This window comes from Pimephales promelas, chromosome 5 (genome assembly GCF_988280905.1).
Source record: "Pimephales promelas chromosome 5, fPimPro1.hap1.1, whole genome shotgun sequence".
NCBI lineage: Eukaryota > Metazoa > Chordata > Actinopteri > Cypriniformes > Leuciscidae > Pimephales > Pimephales promelas.
In genome coordinates, this window is record NC_142773.1 from 30,625,791 (window position 1) to 30,649,845 (window position 24,055).

General features: G+C 35.5%; 5 protein-coding genes across 7 annotated transcripts; 4 read left to right on the forward strand and 1 right to left on the reverse strand.

The window, feature by feature from the left end:
* Positions 1-209: 209 nt before the first annotated feature.
* tmem59 (transmembrane protein 59) lies at positions 210-4,402 on the forward strand. The gene is made up of 8 exons (XM_039676497.2): positions 210-442; positions 644-749; positions 853-947; positions 1,068-1,220; positions 1,597-1,669; positions 3,360-3,492; positions 3,575-3,692; positions 3,781-4,402. The coding sequence occupies exons 1-8, from the start codon at positions 287-289 to the stop codon at positions 3,934-3,936; spliced, it is 990 nt and encodes a 329-aa protein (XP_039532431.1). The 5' UTR covers positions 210-286; the 3' UTR covers positions 3,937-4,402.
* Positions 4,403-7,177: 2,775 nt separating this feature from the next.
* lrrc42 (leucine rich repeat containing 42) lies at positions 7,178-10,123 on the reverse strand. Its single transcript, XM_039676496.2, has 7 exons — positions 9,519-10,123; positions 8,814-8,945; positions 8,551-8,669; positions 8,088-8,173; positions 7,892-8,005; positions 7,687-7,765; positions 7,178-7,546 (listed from the first exon to the last, which is right to left on the reverse strand). Exons 1-7 carry the CDS (start codon positions 9,950-9,952, stop codon positions 7,278-7,280), a joined length of 1,233 nt encoding a protein of 410 aa, XP_039532430.1. The 5' UTR covers positions 9,953-10,123; the 3' UTR covers positions 7,178-7,277.
* Positions 10,124-10,241: 118 nt separating this feature from the next.
* yipf1 (Yip1 domain family, member 1) lies at positions 10,242-13,927 on the forward strand. 2 transcript variants are annotated; one of them, XM_039676501.2, is made up of 10 exons: positions 10,242-10,477; positions 10,576-10,650; positions 11,011-11,061; positions 11,230-11,384; positions 11,472-11,552; positions 11,638-11,725; positions 11,811-11,927; positions 12,531-12,697; positions 12,848-13,030; positions 13,828-13,927. In XM_039676501.2, exons 3-10 carry the CDS (start codon positions 11,028-11,030, stop codon positions 13,912-13,914), a joined length of 912 nt encoding a protein of 303 aa, XP_039532435.2. In that variant the 5' UTR covers positions 10,242-10,477; positions 10,576-10,650; positions 11,011-11,027; the 3' UTR covers positions 13,915-13,927. The 2 variants fall into 2 exon arrangements, with proteins under 2 accessions (XP_039532435.2, XP_039532436.2); XM_039676502.2 differs by having other exon boundaries at positions 10,349-10,467.
* Positions 13,928-15,374: 1,447 nt separating this feature from the next.
* On the forward strand, positions 15,375-16,390 carry LOC120482311 (uncharacterized). Its single transcript, XM_039676503.2, has one exon. It carries the CDS (start codon positions 15,509-15,511, stop codon positions 16,256-16,258), a length of 750 nt encoding a protein of 249 aa, XP_039532437.1. The 5' UTR covers positions 15,375-15,508; the 3' UTR covers positions 16,259-16,390.
* A 575-nt stretch (positions 16,391-16,965) lies between these two features.
* Positions 16,966-23,970, forward strand: ndc1 (NDC1 transmembrane nucleoporin). Of its 2 annotated transcripts, XM_039676498.2 has the most exons (18): positions 16,966-17,123; positions 17,371-17,491; positions 17,870-17,971; positions 18,086-18,260; positions 18,609-18,738; positions 19,408-19,516; positions 19,608-19,659; positions 19,750-19,882; positions 19,976-20,068; positions 20,358-20,439; positions 20,520-20,684; positions 20,815-21,075; positions 21,651-21,763; positions 22,000-22,050; positions 22,657-22,720; positions 22,815-22,915; positions 23,012-23,172; positions 23,318-23,970. In XM_039676498.2, the coding sequence occupies exons 1-18, from the start codon at positions 17,085-17,087 to the stop codon at positions 23,379-23,381; spliced, it is 2,016 nt and encodes a 671-aa protein (XP_039532432.2). In that variant the 5' UTR covers positions 16,966-17,084; the 3' UTR covers positions 23,382-23,970. The 2 variants fall into 2 exon arrangements, with proteins under 2 accessions (XP_039532432.2, XP_039532433.2); XM_039676499.2 differs by lacking the exon at positions 22,000-22,050.
* Positions 23,971-24,055: the final 85 nt, after the last annotated feature.

Consider the following 24,055-nt stretch of genomic DNA (forward strand, 5'->3'; position numbering starts at 1 on the left):
TCTATTCTAAATTAGAATTATATTTATATTTAAATTCTTACTTCGAATCTATATTTTAATAAACTTTTTAGTTAGTATAAATTAATATTATTTTTAACATTTTTACAGTGTTGTAACATTGTTTTCCCGCGGTCCCCCATGCTCATGAAGTGCCTTCACGGCGCTTGCGCCTTTGTAACTAGGAAGTGCATTTGCGTTGCAACTTGTTCTCGCGACATTTCGGCAAGTAACGTTGCACAAAACAAGGAAGAATCTTTTAGTCGTTGTTGTTTGGTCGTTCACAAAAATGAGTGCTATAAAGTCCTGCGGGATTTTGATAAGCTTTTGCTGCATATTTACGAGCTCTTCGGCATCTTCCGAGGTCTTCGATGGTGTTTTGGGAAACACTGCGTCTTGTCATAAAACATGTCAAATGACTTACAGTTTGCACACTTATCCACGGGTGAGTGCGAGACATTTAACCAGTTTCTTTTTGTTTACGAACAAAGAAAAGCAAATGACATTTTCAACCATTCATTAGTTTGTCTTATTAGGAGCTTGTGCATTGTAGCTTTTGTTTGTAAAGTTCTATAATTCGAACAGCAATAACAACGTTCTAAGCGGAACTGGTATTTTTTTTGTGGCCTGTTTGTTTATGTTGTAGGAGGAGGCCCTGTACGCCTGTCAGAGAGGGTGCCGTCTCTTCTCCATCTGTCAGTTTGTGGGTGACAGCAGGGATCTCAACGAAACCCAATCTGAATGCGAGTCAGGTAATATTAAAGTATTGTCTGAATCCTTAAAGGGTTCGCTTTGCTCTGTTGATAAAAAGGGTATTTTTGTTATAGCCAGTTGTGTGTGTTTGACTTCCTGCAGCCTGTCGTGAAGCCTACAGCCAATCAGATGAGCGATACGCGTGCAATCTCGGATGCCAGAGCCAACAGCCATTTGCAGAACAAAGGATGGAGCAGGTGTGAAGAACATAATAGCTTTGGATGCTCATAGTCATTTCATGAGCAATTCTAATTGCATGTAACCAGGGTGCTTTTTGGAGTCACTATATGTTTCTTCTTTTTTTTCCGGGTACGAAGTTGTTGATGATGATGCCCAGAATACATCTCCTATACCCGCTGACTTTGGTGAGGGGTTTCTGGGAAGATATGATGAGCCAAGCCCACAGCTTTATCACCTCATCCTGGACATTTTATCTCCAGGCAGATGATGGCAAAGTAGTCATTTTCCAGGTAACGTGGTGGTGATGTTATATTAAACTTTTTAAAAATATATATATTTAGACTGTATTCTTTAGGAGGTACAAGTGTATAAAGCAGATATGCCCAAACCATTATAGCATCTTAATTTCTAAACTATTTGTTTATTTTTATTTGTATTTTTTTGTATTGAAATAGTTAATACACGTAATATACGTGAATTTGATTATTTTTAAATTAAATTTTAATATAGTTGAATATAATGTTCTCCTTTATTTTTAAGCCACCTGCCTGTAATCCATTTAGATTTTTAGCCCTTCATATTAAAAGTTTGGGCATCTCTGGAATAAAGTAGTAAAGCTTATTTCTGTGTGCCAATGATCAATATTTGCTCTTCACTCTTTTCTAGTCTGAGCCACAAATTCAGTTTATCCCTCAGTTTGAATTCCAGACAGACGAGACTGAAGAATCACAGAGCACTTGTGAGCACTGCACATTACACGCTTTCTGCTCTGATTAATAAGCAAGATGTGGAAAGTGTCACACTTCATAACCGTTTTATTTGCTTTCAGACAGGTTGCTTTCAGGTAAAACAGCTCAAACATTCTTGCTATTTACCCCCGGTTTCACAGACAAGGCATAAACCCTGTCCCAGACTAAAATGCATGTTTGAGCTGTTTTACCTGAAACCTACATGTATGCATCTTAATATATCAGGTCCATTGTTTTGTCTCAAGATGCACACCAGTACTGTTTTCTAAGGGACGTTTTTAAAAAGCTATTTAATTAATTAATAGAACTAAGGCCTAATCCTGCTTAATCTAAGACTTCTCTGAGAATTCAAGGGATAATATCATACTAGTTTAAAGTCACAATGTAACAGAATTAGCAGACCCTTTCTTTTGGATTGTCATGTACATCGGAGTGAAATAGATTTTCAGGAAAGAAAACAAAAATGTAGGTCAGGGACATGGTTAAATGCATCGTTTGTTGCTTGGACAGAGCCAGATCTGAATGCGAGATCACTGTCGATTGTAAGAAAGGGATGGAGCTTAATCTGACTAAATCATTGAAAATGCGTAATATGTAATGGAGAAAAGTCCACAATGCTATATCTAGAAGATCCAGTTATGGCATTTTAATTCAAAATGATGAGGTCCAAAATTAAATTAAAAATGAAACCTGATTTGTGAAACCTTTTAGAAAATGTTGCAGTTCACAGTGTCACAGAAATTACAGACTGCACCATTAAGAAATGATGTAATGAAGTATGTAATGACAGCCATGATTGGCCAGCAAAGGCCCTGATTTAAATGTGTCACTTTCCACTACACCCTCTTAGCATTCTTCTCATAACCATATAAGGCAGCAGTTTTAAGGCCTCTGATTTATCAATATGATCAAAACTTGTTGCACACAAGCTACATGTCTTCTGTCATCTGATTGATCGATCATTGATAGAAAGCCCCCTTCAGGTCCTGGAACAGATATCTCTTTGCTGTGAAATCTTCAATGATTTTTATAACTTTTATATTAGCAATATTTCAAAATTTGTGAAAACGATGACCTCATGCACATGCATATTACGTGTTCAGTCTATAGGCTTGTAGTTTTTACAAAATAACATTGCCAATCATTTTTGTGGATCAGTGTGAACAGGGATCATTTTGACAATATTGCCGTCTGTACACGAAAAACAAAAAGTAAAAACTTTCCCGTTTTTAGTACAGTTGTCATAAATGTTACCCTTAGCTTTACTTAAACTTTTCAGTTTTTTGTACATCGTTGTCATGTATACAAACCCTTTGCTTAACTTAATTATCCAAATATATATTTATTTAGTTATTGTATAAAATATGATACAACAGATATCTGAGGAACTTTTATTTGTTAATTTATCAGCATTTTGGGCCTCTGAATAAGTTTTTATTTTATTTTATTTTTCCTGAAGTAGAAGCTACATTTTCTCCTATATCATAATATATGAGTGGGAAAAGCCTGATGTTTTTAAATCTGATTCTCAACAAAAACAAAAAAAAAAACTTTTTTTATACATTGTCTAAAGGTTAAGTAAAGTTTAGATTTGTCTGGCTGTTATTTATTATACTTTACAGGGCTAATAAAAGTTTTAAGATCACAATACGAATATAGCACCCCTTGTTTTTTTGATAGTTGTAGATCAGGGGATGAAAAGCCCTGTCTATAAAGACTACCCAAGGAGCTCCATTCAGGAGAGAGACAGAGACATGTTCATTGATGGAAGCAACTCTGATGATGATTACAAGCTCTTCAACTGCCTTTCAAGGTTGGGCACATCTTGATCTCTTATTATTCACAATCTGTTGGCCTTGTTGAATATAAACCATCATGATCTTGTGTACTGGTAGGAACCCGTGGTTGCCTAGCTGGATCCTGACCACTACTCTGGTTCTGTCTGTCTTTGTTCTGATCTGGATCTGTTGTGCCACAGTGTCCACTGCTGTTGAACAGTATGTCCCTGCTGAGGTAAACTGCTTCACGTTTCTTAGCCAATTACATTTCGCAGTCAAACCCATTTAACCAACTGTTCCACACATTCTCCTCCTTTCAACAGAAGCTAAGCATAAATGGGGATATGGAGTACATGAAGAACCCGAAACTGACCCCTTATCTGCAGTCTTCTCTTGTGATCATCAGATCTCCTGGGGTGGAGCAAGAGGAAGCGGGACCCCTTCCATCAAAGGTCAATCTGGATCAGTCTAACATTTAGTCAGTCTAACATCCAAAGGAATTGGGGTCTCATAGATTTGGTTTTCTCTTTTAAAGTTGTGGTTATTGCTCTAACTCATTTACTAGGGGTTTCTCTTTTTTCAAATTTGATAAGCGTGGACTATGGGGAATATATTGTGTTGATGTTTTGGCACTTTAAAGGCATTACCTATCAGAATGAAAGCTCTGTAGGATCTCAGTTTTCCAGGGTACTACCCATTTGTAAAAATGAAGGTTTTCCTTTTTTTTTAGCGTTCTCGGTGTGATCAATAACTTGACTATGAAAAAAATTTGAGGTATGCGTGTTTAACAATGACATTTTCATTTCATCACTATTTTGATTTATGCTTCAGTGGCAGTGGGTGAACATTTCTTGAACCTTCAAAGGGTCATGAAAGCCTAAATGAAAATATTTTACAACCTCAGATTTGCCATCTTGATATTAATAAACAGACCTATAAAAAGTGTTTGGTTCCTATTTTGTATATTTTACTGTTGTAATAGACACTGATCAAAATCTAGTGTGCGTATCCTTTGTAATTGCAGTAGCATAGTTTTTGGTGTGGATTCTGTCATTTGTTTAGATTAGTTAAAATTGGTAAGATTTTTGTTAGTGTGGGCATGTGAACTCCGGAAACAAAGATAATGCACAAGTGTTGATGTTGCTATTGTAAGGGGATAATACAATTAAAGACCCAGAACAAGATAAGATGAATGAAGACAGTCAAGTCAGGAGTGCATTCAATTGAAGATTTTACTCAAGATAGTTTGTAGTTTCGTCAGCATTAAGACTCGAGTTTGTAGGCCATTCCTTACAGTTACAAAGGTCACAGCAATGACATCCTACACCAAGATCTAAGCTATGTCATTGCTTAGGGTTGAATGATTTGATTGGCTAAGAAATAGATAAACAGTCAATTTCCACACATGGGCTGATAGGCAGTAGCACATATGGCTTCCACCAGGACTCTGAGTTATGTACAAGTGTCCCTCCGAGGTCAAAAGACTCTGTATCTAGGCGCCAACATGTTGAAGAAAACAAGTCAGTCAATTACCAATAATGCCACTTGTTAACCTGTTCCTTAACCTGTTACCAATAATACTAACCAACACACACATCGCTCCTTCAAGGTTGAATTTGGTCGGGCTATAAACAGGAGACTCTTCCCATTTTTTTGTCTCAATGAGAGGACACTTTATTATAGAACTGTAAAATAAATACTAAGAAATGGTCACTTAAACTATTGTTTCCAATGATCCTTGTGACTTAGTTGGCACAGTAAGCTAGAAGAACTGATATATTAACACATGTTGTTGACCTTTTTCAAACAAAACATGTTTCATCTCTGGAAGCCGGGCTAAATGAACAAGCATTGCATTCCTGGCATGGGCCAGACCCTCAGTCAAGAATACATTTTGGCAATCACACTCAAATAATGTATTGAGGAAAAATATTGATCATTAATTAATAACTTGAATGTACACCATACTGTATATGTAAATCACTCATCAAATAACTCAAAAGCATATACCGCAGAGACAAGGGATTCTAGAATTTCCCCCTAGCCTTCTGAGGAGCAAATTTTTAATATCAGATGCAATAATAGTATATTGTTTTATTTTTATAAATGCTTCAAAAATAAAACCTTAGGTGAGGAAATTAGCCTACATAACGCTTTACTGACAGTTAATTGGGTAAGGAATGTTATCTATTCTTCTGTATTGCTTGGAAATATTATACATTCTATTTTTCAACCAATAGAATTTATTTGATAATTAGTGTTACTTTTCATATTGAGATAATCTGATAACCCAACTTCAGAGAGAAATGAAACTGAAAAGGAAAGTAAGACATACTTCTCTAATTGAGTTCCTTCTCTTGACAGAATGTAAATTTATCAAGCCTAAATACTATTTTAAGCTATTATGTTAAATACAACTACCTTTTTCAAAAACAAAAACAAAAATGCCGTTGTTTTGAACTTTCTATTCATCAAAGACTCCTGAGAAATGGTTTCCACTATATATATATATATATATATATATATATATATGAATCAGCACAACTGTTTTCAACATTATTAATAAGGAATATAGAAAACACTGCAAATTGTAATTTCACATTATAATTGATCAAATAAATTTATCCTTGGTGGGCATTTGAGACTTAAAAAAATATTAAACTGCACTGTTTTGACTGGTCTAATGAATACATCTGCATCAGAGGCTAAAAATGCCAAGATTTCTGAAATTAAAGTAATGTACTAAAATAGATTATTGGACAATTTGTTTTGTTTTTGAGGTCAGATGTACTGTCTGAAAGCATTGACTCTGGGCATGTGTTCACACTACCGTTTGTCCTGTTTTGAAATTTGTTATTTTAAGGCTGGAATACACTACACAACTTTGGTCCAAATTTTTGCCCTTATTTAAAATCTGGACGAATCAATGCTAGTTTCCAAAACTCAGTGCCAGTGTTCAGTTTTGAGTTGACAGATTTCACAGAAAATTACGACATCATTCTCAGACATGTTTCTATGGGAATTTGTTGTGTTCAGAACATCTTGAAAATCTGGTAGTGTTTTTGGTAGTCCATTTTTAGTCAGTGTATTTTAAAACCTGATCCTATTTTTATATTAGCAGATTATATTGAAACCTGTTCAGATTGTAAAAGTTGTGTAGTGTATTCCAGCTTTAAATGGATAATTCACCCAAAAATTAAAATTCTGTTATCATTTACTCACCCTCAAGTTGTTCCAAACCTGTATGAATTTGTTTCTTCATTCTTCCAGAGTCGATGGCTACCATCAACTGTTTGGATACCAACATTATTTAAAATATAATAATACTTATTTTTCTGGAATATTGCACTATTTGTTATACATGATCTATCCATGCACATCTTGTTTTAAAATGAATGCACAGAATTTTTTTTCTATAATAATCCAATAGCCAATTGATGAGGGAACCAGGTTGATGCTACTTTCTGGGTTGGCCTACATAAATATGTCATCCCTGCACCACTCTATTCCCCATGGACAAAATCAAGTCCCGCCCTATATATATATATTTTTCTTGTTCGAGAAGCCTTTGCACATGGTTATGCCGCAATTAAGAGAAGACTAACGCAACTTCCGTTTCATGGCGACTTTCAGTGATTTACTCAATGATTTTGTATAAATATACCCATGATTGGCAGCCAGTCAATTTGTCAGAGAAAATAAAAGTTTACAGTACAAAAATAAAAAGCAAGCTGTTTTTAATTGTAAATAATCCAACCTAAAAGCATTTCAGTGTCACGTTCCTCACAGAGGAATGCACTGTATACATGTGTGAGTCCACTCAATAGCTGTTTAACAGATCTAAGTCCTCCGCAGACAAAGCAGAGAAGGATTGGCGCTTTGCGACAGGAGTTGAACTTTGTTCTTCCTCTGATAGTCTCCTCTTCTTTCCCTTGTGTGCTGATGCATGCGTGTTGTGTTCTGCTGTTGAGCTCGGGCCACAGAGATCAACCGTATAAAAGTGAACTGGCACAACTTTGTCTTTGTTTGTGGTGGCACTTGTCCCAGACCAGGAGTTCAATGTTTCTCGAACAAACTTTTCTCTTCCATCTACAGAACAAAATGAAAATCATTACAATATACAAATTATTATTATTCATATTAGTTTTTTTTTACTAATATAATTATTTATTAATATTATATAATAATGTGTGATAAAGTGAACATGTAGCTAAAAAGAATAAACTCACAGAAACGGAGAGCATTTGTTCTTGGTTTGGAGTCTTTCTTTGGTACTTCTGAAGCTGTAATTTCCCATTGGTTTATTACCTGATTTAAAAACAAAATAGAATTTTATACAAAGACGCAGGCCACAGTATAAAACCTCTACCACCACAACTTAACATTCAACATTACCCATCCATCATGGATACTATATAACCTGATGTATGTTACCTGTTCAGCCCAGCCTTCTGTGTTGCAATCCGAGTGTCCAAACTCTTTCAAAGGGGTCTCTGAGAGGACCATTCTCATCTTCATTCTGAAGAATCCTTTCAAAGACGCATTCACCTAAAAAAGACCTCATTTAAAACTTCAGCAGTTCATACCAATTTCATGAAACTCATAGATGTTATATTTTTAATTGTGTTACCGTCACATTCGTCCTAGATATGTCTAGTTTCTGTAGTGCTTTAAAGCATGTTAGATATCCAAGACCTTTCTCGGTGATGTGATTCTCTGTTAAGAAATAAACCAAAGTACAAGAGTGTAAATTAGCATGAAATTATGTTTGATTGTGCATAAAACACTTGAAAATATTTATTTAACACTACTTTTCAAAAGTTTAGGGACATTTCTTTCAGCTTCATATTTTTGAGGAAACCATGATACTTTTTATTAAAAGAACAGCATTTATTTGGAACAGAAATCTTTTGTAGCCTTATAAATGTATTTACTGTCACTTTTAATCAATGTAAATGTGCATTGTGTAATATTTAGGAGGATCTAGGAGGATCAGAAATGGTGAAAGAAAAAAAAAGTATTTCTTTCAAAAAATATTACTGACTCCAAACTTTTGAAAGGTAGTGTCTGACTATACAAATACATGAACTAACCAGAGAGGTCCAAAAGCTGCAGGTTTTCTAGGCCTTTCTTCATAACCCTCACCGGTGCAGTCAGCCTCTGAAGGCCAGCATCAGAAAGGCAGTTTGCACCCATGAAAAGTTTCACAAGACTACAGGAAAAAAGGGAAATGTAAGGGGGGAAAAAAGAAAGCGATTTTACTATTCATGACAAGCTAGAACAAATTGAACGCCCAGCGATCATTTATAATGTTCGTTTTATTTATACAATGTACACAATTATGTGTTATCCATACCTAGCCAGAGCTTCAGATGTTATGTATTTAAAAACCTCATGGTTGTCACCCAATCTACATCCATAGAGGTCCAGGCACTCCAGACTCTGAAACTGTCTGATCTCCTCCAACCTTTCAGGTATCAAAAGGGACCTGAAAAGATAATAACACTGCTGTAAATGCTATTTCTGATTATAATGGGTAAATAGGATTACCTAGGCAGTATTTTGGATGTCTCTAAACCTTCATTAGGTTTTCATTCATTAGGTTTTTGAGACCGTCATAATGTTGTTTACTTCAGGGGTTTTCAAAGTGGGGGCAGCAAAGGAGTGAGAAAAACAGTGTAAGTATTTAAATAATTAAAATAATTATTTTAAAAATAAATTAAAGATATATATATATATAAAATTACATTAAAATCAGAAAATAGGCAAATAAGTTAGCAAATAAATTATAATGCATCTAACAGTACAGTACTAAATTAGTAAAACGAGTTTAATTAATAATTAAGACATATATAGATATTTAGATACACACATATATATATATATATATATATATATATATATATATATATATATTTCACAATTTAAATTTGGCCTTTATACATGAAAATAACTAAATATGTGGCTTTGAAATTTGAGGATGGGGGATTTTTGGGGTCCGTGGCATTCAAAAGTTGATTGGCCGTTTTTTCGGGGGGGTTTTTTTATACTTAATTCTCACCTGTTTCTTAAACACAGGGATTTCAGCACTAGTTCTCCGTAGGCCTCACAGAAGACCTGCAGTGCCCTGGGTGCAGTTTGTGGCTCAGTGAATTTGTGTCTCTCTTCGGCGGCCGAGAACAACTTATCAGCCATTTGCTCGGGAAAGCCGACAAGCGATTCCACATGCTCAATGTGATCAGCGATGAACTGTAATGATATGTCAAATAAAGACTTCACCGAGTACCGCAGACTCCCCTCCTTGTTGTAGGTAAATATGAAGTGGTCTCTTCTCTTTGTGTGGCTGGCGGAGGGTAAAGTGTCGATGCAAAGTTGAAAAGAGAAGTCTCTGTTGAAGAGTCTGTGCTGCGGAGCATCATTCTTGTCTGCACTGACATATCGCAGTTCTCCTTTCTCCCTGACATACACAGCGCCGCAGTCCTCGCTTAAATACATCCTCCTTACCACCTCTCGACACAAACCGAGAGTTTAATGTCCAAAATATCCGGGTGTCTTCTTAAATTCAATAGTATACTGCCGGAAATACCGATAAGTTTGGAAATCGTAAAGAGATTTAAAAGCGACGGGCTGTTGAAGTTACATCCCTCCTCTGTGTCGAGTTTCACGAGCATTCCAAAATAAAAGTCTTTACTGAACTGTTTACACTATAGTATTTAAACTCGCATTGTACTTCGAAGATAACTGTTAGTTAACTTCATTATTTTCCTACTGTGCCTTATAACTCAAAAAATATGTTTTCACTGAACCACAAGGTGAAAAACACCAGGTTTAGAAATAAATTGAAAGGCATCATTATGGGCAACTTTTAATTTGCTACGCATCACTGTGATTATTTATTTCCGCGTTTCTATTACCACAACTTCAAAGCAAAGTTTATGCTCCTGAAAAACTTCAAGAAGTTTATTTAACACGACGACAACATTAGAAGTCTTGTTTTGTTATGGTTACATGTATGTAAAGGTATTTGAGAGACTAACTTCTTAACCCGATTTGTTACGTTCTAACTGTAGTTTTCTGTTGCTGGTGTATAATATCCGCATACGTCTGATTGTCAACAGGTTGTGCAGTGTCTCTCCTGCTATACGTGATCAGGACACTTTAGTTACAGCAGTAAGTCGTCTATGGTTCATGTGGTACGTAAATCTTAATTTAAAGTTCTGCCATTTTTTTTTTCATCACGTACTACTCTTCCGAGGAACAAAATAGTTGTAAAATTGATAAATGCTAGGAATATTGAGAGCCTCAGTCATTATTTGCATTTATTGTATGGAAAGAAGATGCAGTGAAAGTAAATGGTGTCTGAGGCTGTCAGTCCCTCACATTATGCCCATTGCCCAATATATTCCTTTGTGTTCCACTGAATAGAAAGTCTGATTTAAAACTGAATTAGTATCGTCAGTTTGGGTTAACTATCCCTTTAACAGCCTAGTAGCAACAACATAAACTAAAGCTTGGGTACTTATCAGTCTTTTATTGATTGCCTTTATTCACAGAGCACAATAGACCTGTGATGGCAAATACTGATTTTCATCTGCAATTTCAAGGTGAGTCCACAGACATTTAACAATATTTGAAAAAAACAATCCTAAAAATGTCACCCCAAATAAATAATGACTCTATTTATTTATGAATGAAAACTGTTCATTTAGCATCATTTTAAATAGGATATTGTTCTTGAAAAACTTACAAAAATATTTTCAATATTTTGCTAGAATTTGAAGATGACCAAGGATTCTTTGAAAGTAAACAAGGTTCCACAACAGTGACCATTGATGACCCCATCAAATCACGAAAACAACGTAGAGCTACTGGAGCTGCCCCTGAAGAAGAAGAGATTGATCCACTGGACAGCAATGACCAAACTGAGGTAAGTGGAACACAATCACGAAAATCTGACATCTTCGTTTCCCCAAATGAGGTATTGACTCAAAATATATGTTGCTTTGTCGCACAGCTTCTGTCAGGTGAAAAAAAGAGTGCACCTTTCTGGACGTTTGAGTTCTACCAAACATTATTCGATGTGGACAGCCATCAGGTCAGCCAGCGGTATGCTAATATGCTATAATGTGTTGTCAAGACAAGACAGAAATATTTATAGGTACCTGTTTGTTTATTTATAGGTAAAGAACAGAATAGTTGGTTCAATTCTGCCTTGGCCTGGGAAAAACTTTGTCGAGGTCTATTTAAGAAGTAACCCGGACCTGTATGGTAAGCTAAATCAAACTAAAATGTATTGATTAAAATTAGAGCAAAGAGAAAGAAGTTGATTAACTTGAATATGTTCTCATTCTAGGACCTTTCTGGATCTGTGCAACTCTTGTTTTCGCCATCGCTATTAGTGGAAACATCTCCAGTTTTCTGGTGCACCACGGTCAGCCAAAGTTCAAATATGTGCCAGACTTCAGTAAAGGTTAGAGATATGCTATGTTGTTTGAAATAATATTGTGTTATGACCAGGAAAATGAACAGCATTTTCTAGAGTTTTAACTGTAACAAAAACATACACTGTTACATTTTTAACTGAAATTAAGAAATGACATATGACACATTAATGTTTAAGATGAAATATTTTGATATATACTACTATTTCAAAGTTTGGGGTTTGGAAAGTCTTTTTTTTTATGTTTTTGAAATATGTTATACGCTTATTTGCTGCTCAAAAAACATTTCTTAATTTATCGATGTTGGGAAAAAAAAGATTTGCTGCTTATTATTTGTACAATATTTATTTATTTGTACAGCATTTATTTGAAATAGAAATCTTTTGTAGTATTAAAAGTGTCTTAATTCTCAATTCTGATCAATTTCTTGCATCCTTGTGGGATAAAAGTATTAATTTCTCTCTAAATGACACCAAACATGTGAACAGTAGTGTAGTATGCATGCTGTGAATAACTCAAAAAAAAAAAAAAAAAAGAATAGAGAAAGAATATTACCAAAATGACCCAAACAAAATAGACCCTTTGTACTCACCCTTAAAAAAAATGACCCTGTTTTGGTGATTGTTTTCCAGTAACCATGGCAGCCACAGCAATCTACAGCTATGCATGGTTAGTGCCTTCAGCTCTATGGGGTTTTCTCACCTGGCGAAATAGGAAGATCACAAGCCTGGTGTCCTACTCCTTCATGCAAATAGTTTGTGTCTATGGTTACTCACTCTCCATCTACATTCCCGCTGTGGTGAGTAGTACAATCATAAAAGATGCATTAATATGATATGCATTCACCTGTGCATAATTAACATATATAGTTAATAGGATTTTCTGTTATTATTTTACAGATACAGTGTAACAGTTTATTTACTTGTTTGTGTGCCTTTGTGAATAACAGATACTGTGGATAATACCAAGTGAAAGGCTGAGGTGGTTCTCCATCGTGGTAGCTTTGTGTCTCTCAGGATCTGTGCTGGTAATGACTTTCTGGCCAGCCATCAGGGATGATAAACCAAGGATTACCGTAGCCATTATAGCCACCATCGTGATTCTTCACGTCTTACTTGCAGTTGGTTGCAAGGTACCTTTTTTCAAGAATTCTTATACATTACAAATGTGAGTTTTAAAAAAAAAGAAAAGAATATATATATTACATTATATACATATTCATGATGCACAACATTTAATTAAGCAGTGTCAGTCCATATCAGGTATTTAGTTTTCCCTATTTTAACATTGTAGATTACCTTCGCTGTTCTATTTTAAGACCCTAATAATTTATTAATAATGTTTAATCTTTAACATATCTTTTGCAAATCTCAAAATAATCTCATCCTTCATACTATAAATAATAATGTTGTAGTGTCTTAATGGTAGCATTTTTAAAAAAATATATATATTTAATTTATTTAGACAATATATTATAGAATTGTAAAATTGGCTGTAACATAAGTACTGGCTTATATGTGTTTTAATATGACTGCATCCATAATATGAATGCATATGATTATGTACTCTGGAATAAACTTAACTTGATTAAAATTGTATGTTTTGAGTGTTCCAAAAATGCTGTTATTTCATAACAGTAAAGTTTGTTGCTGTAGCAGCTCAGCATCAGAACCCCGGCTCTGCTTTTTGTAGCGATCAAACAGGGTTGGTGTCAAATGTGTTTTCCCAGTGGAGGGGTGTGTTCTTGGAAACACTGGCAATAGTCATTGACTGGCTTGGAAACGTGCCAGTTTGTGAGCAGAACCATATCCTTGCTATCATGTGCCTTCAATTACATTCATTTAATTAGGGAATGCCATGTTAGCAGAGTTTAAGGAACAAAAGTGCTGTCAAAGTCTGAAAGATTTGTGTCCTCTCTCTTTTTTTCAGGCATGTTTCTTCAGTACATACGAGATGGATCCATCAGAGGATCACAATGAGCCATTGAAAACGACCAGCGCTTTATCATCCACATAGGCAAACTGAACAACAGCCCTGGCTTCAGTGATGATGTGGTACTCTCATGTGCTCTGACTGCTGAACTGTTTTAATAATGATGAAATGGTATAGAAATGACAGCGCTTTTAAATGAGCCAAGTCATTTGATTGTAGTTGCTAATGGGAAAACAGGACATTGCATTTGGTAAGATGTTAGCATTAGACAGGACTTCCTGTGCATATGTGCTCCTTGAGAGACTGTTATTCTTCTGTAATTGCAGCTTCTCCTCTTGCCTTATTAGAGAGAATCAGGTATCTTGATAATTAGATTGTGGGCTGTCTGGATTTCTTCATTTTATATTCTGTAAAGGTGAAGTTTTAATTTTGATGGGTTTAGGTTAGTAGGTCAGCAGCCAAACCTTGAGATAATCATCTACAACATGTCTGAAGATTTCTGATTTGAGGTTCAGACACGTTACTGTTACAAAGCAGAGGATGTGTATATACTGTAGCTGTTGTTTAAATATTTATGTGATAATTGAGATTCAGATGGTTTTCAAAAGGGTCACTCTCCTGTTTCTACCACTTTGAGACATGTACATGCACTTAAAATGTTTTAACACTTACAAACACTACAGTGTCAGCAGACAAAAGGCATGGAAAAATAAAATAATCTATAAATGTACTTAATAACACAATACTTACATAAACTGATTACATATTTAAATTATAATGAGGTTGGAAGTCAAAGCTGGTGTTTATTTAAATATTTTACAAACTTTAAGGTCTCTACGATGGCCATTGTTTTCTTTAGGGTTTTTTTTTGTATTATATATTTGTAACAAATTTCTTTTCTTTGAACAAGATACTTGTAGACAAACAAACGAATTCCAAGATGTCATGTTGTAATAAATATTTAGTAGTTTTTCCGCATTTAAAATCAAATGTATATAAATACAGAACAAAGTGGCGAGTATATGCTAACTGTATAAAGTTTTGTTTTTCCATTTGTACAGTCTTAATGATTGATTGTGATATTGAGAGCCAACTGGTTTTGGTGCAGAACTGCAGATCGTAGAATTTCATTCTGAGCATCATCAAGATTCACAAACAAAGGTTTATTGTCATAGATAACATCTATCTTGTCTTTGATGTCAGGATTTGATACAGCGCAAAGTTTCATATATCTCCGAGTACCATCAGCAGTGCACTTTTAACCTTCATTCATCACTGTCAATAGATTAATTAGATATAAAAAAAATTTAAATTGGCACTAGCAATATGAAATGGCTGAGCTACATTTTCCAAATTAACAAAATAGAAATTTTGTGTCACTTGAAACGGTGCCAATGTGTGGTGTGTGTGTCCTAATTAATGGTCATTCTAGCCTTAGCTTAGAGTTACACCGAAGCTGCCTCCCAAACCTATAACCTTTGTGGAAGAATGTCAGCTTCACAAGTCACTGTTTCCCTTTACACCGTGGATTAAAAATAAGGAGGCTTTATTTCTCAATTCACAGATCTGCTGACATTGTTATTTTAATGACCTGCAAATGGAAACCCTATTTAAAGAGACTTTGACCTGACCACCTGTATCAAGGAACATTCAATATTGCATTTAAGACTGCAAATGAATGATGGCTGGGAAAGCGGAAAAGGTGTCCAAATACGAAACTTCAAAGCTTCTGGAAAAGTGCCGTAAGGAAAGAGACGATGCTTTGCACCGCGAGAATGTGATGAGAGAGAAAATGAGACAACATGAGTCTCGAATGAGATCAACCGAAGCGCTCAAACAGAAACTCAAGCAATTAACAATGGACAACAAGGAGCTGCGGAAACAAGTGAAGATTCTGAGGGCTGAAATTGGTTTAGAGTCCAGTCCCAAATTTCACGGTAAAACCACCAAGGATATAATCAACGACCTACATGAGAAGGAGCGCGAGTGCAGTTCACTGGTTGAAAAAGCGGGAAAGCTAAGTTTTACCATTGATGAACTAACCTCTGAACTGGCCAACACTGTCACCTCAAAGACTCTTCTGGAAGACCAGGTCCATTCCCTGCAACAGAACCTGAAGGACATGACAAACAACCAGCGTCGTCTTCTGAAGCTCTGGGAGGACAAGAAGGCTCAGCGGGAACAGCTCTCCCTGCCCGCAATACCACAGAGACCCGGACAAAAGCCGGTGGTGCATAAAGGCATCCAGACGGAGATGTCCATCAGTTCAACCCAGATATTACCCACCAATGCGTTTGAGACCAAGACCCGCCGAGAGTTTGACAAAAGCAGAACTAATCTGGAGAGACGCAGCATCACGTTAGCAAACGGCACTCATCGAGAGAAAAATGCGTTAATTCAGAATGAAGCGAAAGGAATACACAACTGACATTGTCTCATGAAACATCTTTTCGCATTAGGCTGCTGTAAATAATACTATAAAACACATATGTTGTTTAAAAAAAAAATTAAGAAAAAACATACATTATTTGAAGACAGTTACCAGTTATTTCTTATGTGTTGGTTCATTATTACATTTTTAGATTGCTGTTTGATGTAATGCTCACAACTTTTGTGTATAATGGATTACTGTTTAACATTAAATATAAAATGTATTCATTTTTATTCTGCTTCCCTCTATTTAATTAGTATAATGTAGGCTAATTAATAGGGCAAGTGTTCAATATGTAATTAATTTATAATGATCAAAAATATGCTCCGCTATATCTTAAAATCAATTAAGTAATTAATTTGCGTAGAATTACATTGTTTAAAGGGGAAATCTAGCCAAAATGTCATCATTTACCCTCATGTTGTTCCAAATCTGTATGATTTATTTATTTCTCTGCAGAATACAAAAGGCGATATTTTCAAGAATGTTGATAATCACCAAACAGTTTTTGTTACCATTGACTTCCATTATGGAATATGAGCTCAATTCTCAGATATTTATTAGATTTTTTTTTATGTTCCACAGAAAAACGTAAGTCATACAGGTCTGGAACTACATGAGATGTTAGTAAATAATGACACAATTTAAATTTTGGGTGAACTATCCCTTTAAGTGTGATTGTACTCAGGCAGTAAGTCGGACGCACTCGCAGCAACGGTCCTTATGAGGTCCTTCGAATGTGTGGCGCGGGTACTATCTTCACTTTTGCCATGTTGATATGGATTTTACTCAAGTGATACAGAACTGAAACAAGCATGACAAAATGTTTTCGCTCAAACAGAACTCTTGGTTTATAAAAAAGGTAAGGACTGGTTAAATATAAAGAGTATTTAAAGAACTGTGTACGGTAACTTAACCAACCAACTTTGGTTTGTAGTTTTGTGTGTTCTCGTGTCTGTTTCTATGATACATTGATAGAGTATTACACTTTATTAGTTATTTGCAACGAATTAGAGTTAACTTTTAAAATTATAATCGCAAAAAGATTGTGTTTGTGAAGGTGTATGAAATGTGCCTCAACAAAACCAAATTCTCATCTTTATTTTCAGGTTGTAATATGGAGGGCGATGGCGAGTATTGCATGGTCAGTGCTTCTCTTGCCAGTGTCAACTGCAGTCTTTGTGCTCTTGAGTAGATTTAGCCTGTTTCATCCCATCCAATGGATTTCAGGTGAGGAAAAGAGCAAGAAAATGTCATTTTGCAAACTGCATAATTACAAGTTACGGATAACGAGACGTGCTTGAGTGTGAATTCATTATTTTTGTAAGCTGTAGTTCTTACCTCAAGGAACAGTCAAATACACAATGTGCTAAACATATATATATATATATATATATATATATATATATATATATATATATATATTTAATTTTAAGTTAAATGCATTTTGTTTTGTATCATATTTGATCTAGCAGGCATTTATGTACCATATTGTATGAAAAAAGAAATGTTTTGAAATGTTTTTATCATGCCAGTAATTTGGAGGGGCAGCTTTATATGGTTCATATGTAAATTACCTTTAGTCACCATCTCAAACATTGCTTTCAGAATGCATAAGTCTTCTTACGGCCTCAACCACCATCTTTTCCCTTGTCATACTGTGTGGAGTGGTTCTGATGATTGGCTTTTTCAACCTGGAGTTCTACACTTGTGAGTAAATTGACTAAATAGATTTGTCTTTCATTAATGTGCAAAATGATTTGTAATTTTTGTATTGAATTACATTTTAAGCTGATTATTTATCTCACTCTTTGTTTCTCTAAGTGGTTCCTTCCATTCGGTGTTCACGTATGGCTCTTCTGGGGGCAGTGCTCCACCCACGACAGTGTGTCCATTCTTTGGTCTATTGCTCCATGGGCATGCTGGTAATGTGGTGTGCTTCTGTTACCATCGGTGGACGCTACAGCACTCTAGGCACTCCCTGCAAGCAAAGTGAGAGGTGGGTTATGACCAGATTCTGTTCGTCACACATTCACTGATCCTTCGACATGCTCAGAGGATCATCTTTCAATAATTGTATTCTAGGCGCTGCGGCTCTTTCTTTTCCCCAGACGAAGAGATTGACACACAAACAGATATCTTAAGTTGTTTTAATTAACACTGTGTAATCTTATCTCAAAATTACCTGAGGTCATTCATACCTTAATATAGGCCAAGCACACCTCTACATTGCAAATGAAATGCATTCTCTGTCTGTGCTTGGTTTTTAATGACAGGTGTTTTTGTTACTCTCTGCAATTTCTACCAATAACTGGAATGACCTTTATTTTATTGTGGGCTTTTCTAGTGGTGAATTTGTGACCTGTCTGAATGAGTATCATCTCTTTCTTCTCCTGGCTGGGGCCTTCATGGGATACAGTCATAGTTTTTTGGGAGTGGTTCAAAATATATACTATGTGTCCTTTCAACCCATACAAGTAAGTATTTGTCTATTCAGAGTAGTATATGTATATGTGTGTATGTATGTATATATATATATATATATATATATTAGAGAGCGGGATGGCCAATAAGACATATGTATCAGACTATTTTATTTAAAGATTGTAATTAACACTTGCATAACAATTGTTGCCATTAAATTGAGATTGAGTTTACATAATATTTAGTCAAATATTTAGAAATAAATTTTTGCAAAAATTTTTTTTTAACTTTAGATTCTGTAATCCAATTATTTATTAGACATTAAAGCACTTGTTTAAATTATATAAATGCAGTTTTGCTATAGTAAGTGAAAATAAATCATTTGCCTCTGAGACAAAGTTTAATGAATCTTAATTTACAGTTGTTGTTTGACAGTTCTGTCTGTGAGAAGGGCACTAGGTTCACAACACTGTCAAAATAAAAGTCCTTTTTATGAGACTTTTCAGCCAAATGGAAAAATGTTTCAGCCAATGCTGGTTATTTAAAAAAATTACCAAATATTAGCCTTGGATATATATCAGTCTATCACTGTTACTATTGTCTCATATTCATTAAAAATAGTTGCAAAAGTCTTTTGAATAAGAATTAGCTGAATCATTAATGCTTCCAATAATAAGTTATCAATGCAAAACTTCTTTGTCTCTCCCACATTGGTGATGAAGCAATACAAATATCCCCGGTTCAAGAGCTGTCTACCAACGGTGGTGAAGTGCAGTGTTATTCAATCCTTATATTCAGCCAGGAATTTTGCTGCTCTCTATTTCTTTTTTGGTAAGTTACATTGATGATCAGAGATGCATACTCTAAAATTCATCTATTTTCCTGTCAGATTTTCTTTAAAATGTTGTTTTAACTTCTTTAGGTTATGTTCCCAAGACCTGGATCGCCAGCACGCTTAATCTACAGATAGACAGGTCAGATTTGGAACCACAGTCTACCAAAACCGGAATATTTAATGTTAGTAAAATCACTCTTGAGTCTTTATATCACTTTTTCTACTTTAGTTCTCTCCAACCACTAGATACATTGACTGGACTTCTAGACTTCTCCCTCTTCTACCACCTGGCGATCAGTGGCACTTTCCTGTACTTAACCTGGTACCTCACTGTGCTTCTCTTCAGGATTTATGCCATAGAGGTACAGAGATATGATTCTTGGATATCAAAGCAAATGTCAATACACAAGTACCTGTTTTGTAAATGATTCTTATGGCTTGTTGTGCATCTTCAGGCCTACAGTTTTCCAGTGCAGTCCACATTTACTGAGGATGCAGAGCAGTGTCTGCCCAAAGTCCTGGCTGAGAAGAACACTTCAGTCATGAAGGTCAGTTTATTTATTTATTTTTATTTTTTTTATTAGTTTTCAGGAAAACTCAAGTTTCCAGGGTCAATGGAAATAAATAACAAATTAAGTTTTCGGAATTTATATTGTGAATGTAAATGTTTTTTTGCAAACTATAATTATCTTTTGAATATTTCTTTTTGTAAGGACAACCTCAGTAAAATAATCAAAGTTGCCATCTAATTTTGCTATTTTGTTGTTTTGTCATTGTCATTATTGATGCTTGTTTGCAGATTTTATAGGTCCTTAACTGATTAACTGTCTTTCACAGTTTTTGGCTCTGCAAGACCTGGCTTTGTTATCGCAACATTCTCTCTCACGTAGACTGGAAGTCTTCAGTCTGAGTCAGCCAGGTACAAATTAAAAACTTTTGAAAGAACTCTAAACTTGCTCCTTTTCATCACTGGTAAACTAATGTAATCTGTACATGAAGGTGGTCACCCTCACAACTGGAATGCCATCAGTAAGGAATGTCTGTCTTTGCTGAGTGAGCTGACACAAAGACTGGTGGCTCATCAGGATGCGGTTGCCTCTAATGGCCGAGTCAAATCTCAATCTGCCAGCAGTGACACCAGATCAGCCTCTTCAAGCAGCTCAGGTAAGGCCGCTTGGATAAAATCCAACAGGGTCAAAAATGACCAGTGAGTCCAGCACTGCCCTTAGTGACATGTTAGAGGAATCAAACCTCTCCAGTGAGGGGGATTTTAATTTTTTCCTTTCATCTGTAGTGATGTCAGGAACAGAGGACATTCTTGAGACTCCTCGACTCGGTGTCCCACTAAGGACCCCTGGTTCAGTCTTCAAGTCATCGATGGGGGGTGCTCACAGTGCTCTGACGGATCCTTTCACCCCAGACGTGGACAGCCCTTTCTCTTCTCCTGCTATCCGACGCCTGGTTGGGCAACAGGAACCCCAGTCTCCCTTTTTTGGTACTGTACAAAGCCCCCACGTCATGAGGAGGGGCCCCAAACTTTGGAGTGCCTCCACAGGTGAGGCAGATTAACTAAAACTATCTCAATAAATTATCAAATTATTCAAGCAATATGTAACCTTGGGAAGATATGTATGTATAAACAACTCTTAAAATATAATAATGGTAATTATATATATTTTTTAAAATAAAATCATTATGGACCTATACCTTTATTTGTTAATTAGCTATTATTTAACAATAAAAATAATTATTATTTATATTATTTTCATTGTTAAATAGATAATTAAAATAAAGTTAAAAAAAATGAATTCATATTGAATTATAATTAAATATTAACATTTTAAATTTCAATTCCATAAATTCATCATAAATTATATGAGTGAACTTAAATTAAAAAAATGGTATTCTTTATTTATCTTATTCATTATTTGACCAAATGAAAAAAATATATTACATAGGATTTGTTATAAAGATTTAAAGGTATTATATAATGTATTTAAGTGTCATGTTATTGGAGTTCATGTGGTTCTGTGGACGTTTTGAGAAGCCAAAAACAAATTTAACACACTTGAGGACAATAATTCTCTATCATACTGTGATATAACCTAGCTTATTTCTTTTTCATTTTAGATTCACAAACCAATGGCAGTCCTCTGGCCTCCCCAGCCACTGTTCCTAGTCCTCCTGCAGCCAATCAGAAACCGAGCTTCCTGACCCAATGGATGCAAAACAGGAGAGAACAGGTAGAATCTTCATCTAATTCCAACTGACCTGTAAATGAAGCCTTTATTTCATAGGGTTTTCTTGGTTTCCAAGTGTGTGTGTATCCATAGGAACTGAACTGACAAGCTTTTGAGTGTCCAGTTCGGTTGCTGGAAAAAAAAAAGAAGCCAGTTCACGTTACAGTGTGATACCGTGACATGGCCTAGAGACACCTGTTAACTCATGTTCCTGTCATACTCTCAATTGTTCTGCCCAGGTTAAAAGCTTTTTGGCAAAGCGGGTGCTGATAGTGTATTTATTTAACAAGGTAAGGTTAAGCATGCATTACTTGAATGGAGGATCTGTCTGCAACGGCATGTTGCATGTCCCCACAACAGATTTTTAGATGCAGGAATCATTAATGCATGTGTCTAGATTCTGCCCATGTTTAAATTAACACTAACACCATTAGTCTCCCCTGTCCTTCTAGTTCTGTAGGTCAGTTGTAATGCTAGATTATAGTGACCCAGTTTACACACAGTTTTAAATAAAAGCATGGCAAATTACAGTAGAGTTTATTCTTTTAAAAATTTTACTTTTGGCAAAATCAGTTTAACCCTTATCCATCCATTATAATACCATTATTAGAGTAACTGTAGTTAAACTGGGTCTGTATGTTGGGGTTTAGTCTGGTGTTGTTTCTCTCACTGAGATTGTCAGGTGAAGGGCTTCCAAATCATTTGAATCAGTTTATACAGTGTGTTTTTATACACCACCTTGCATGCATCAAATTGATTTCAGACTCAATATAATTACATTCACATTTATAATGCACAAGCCTTTTAGCATTTTACTTTTTTATGCTTTGTACCTAAGATGTATGGGTATCTGAATCATGCTTTCTCCACATTAAAAAGTTTCTTCTATTGAACAGCTTCCAGAAGCCTCTAGCCAAGCTCTGTTTGCTGACAGCCAGGCTCATATCTGGGCTCTCCAAGGTCAGAAATTAGTGATTCATTTTTAAGAGATGCCATCTTGCATGCTTATTTGTTTGAATGATTTATTTAGTCTTTTGTTATTTCTATTTGTTAGGACTCTCTCATCTGGTGGCAGCCTCTTTCTCCGAGGATCAGTTTGGAGTGGTGCAGACTACATTACCTAGTATTCTTAGCTGTTTAGTAGTCTTGTTAGAGGTAAAACAAGTCATTTTTGGACATTAAAGTGATAAAAGTGATGAGCCTATGAATTCAAATGGAGACAGTCTGATTCATCTTACTTATTAATTCTAGGCTGTTGACAGACACTTCAAACTGCCACATGCTTCCAGCAAACCCGCAAGGACAGTCTGGAGTATGGGTGATTCCTCTTACAAAACTCTTAGGTTTGCACTGAGGGCTGCTCTAAAGACGGCCATCTATAAGATAACTACCACTTTTGGAGAGCACTTGAAGTAAGTTGCATCAAACATTGTTGCGAAACGTAAACAGGGTAGACTTGAACCTGCTGTATTTAATAAAAATCTTTATCTTCCTTTTTTTACAATGCAGTGGTGCATGTTTATGCTAAATCGTATTGTTTATTTTCTTTGTTTACAGTGCTGTGAATATTTCATCAGAACATAGAAAAAGGCTTCAACAGTTCTTGGAATTCAAGGAATAGTGCACCACACAACCTCGTCCTCTCAGATGTCTGTGACTGTATACATTTGTGTCAGGAGGAAAAAGAGACAATGTGCTGCTTTGAAATGTCTAATATATGGGGGATTAGCACTGTGCATCACTCAATGCCTTCTAAAGTATATTGCTGAACAGTCTTTCCCCTTGAAATCCCATTAACTTTAACATTTACATCTTTCATACACCATTCCATAACCTGGCAATTTTGTCTGTGTATATGTACTTGTGTACTAGAATGTGACGAGAGTTTAAATATGGTGGACTTCAAAGTCATGGTGGGGATTTAAGGAAATGTTTAAGAAGTCATCACTTCATTTCGATTTTAGTATGCTACCTTGAGTGATGGGTCAACACATACCATTCAAATCATTTATTGTTCACATTCTATGTTTGTGATGTTTTTTTAACAGTACTCTGGAAAATGGTAAATTTTCATTACATTTTCACTATGCTCCATTTATTAATCTGGTTTACATGGTATTTGTTTGCCAAGAGGTCACTCGATTGGGTTATTTGGTTAAATATCAAATATTTACTTTAATGTAATTAAATAAAATTTTCTAAAATGTGAATCTGGTAAATTTAGCAGATTATTCTAAATGCCCAGTTTCTCCGATTATACTGCAGATGTCACTGTTTGTATTCTGCGCTGCACAT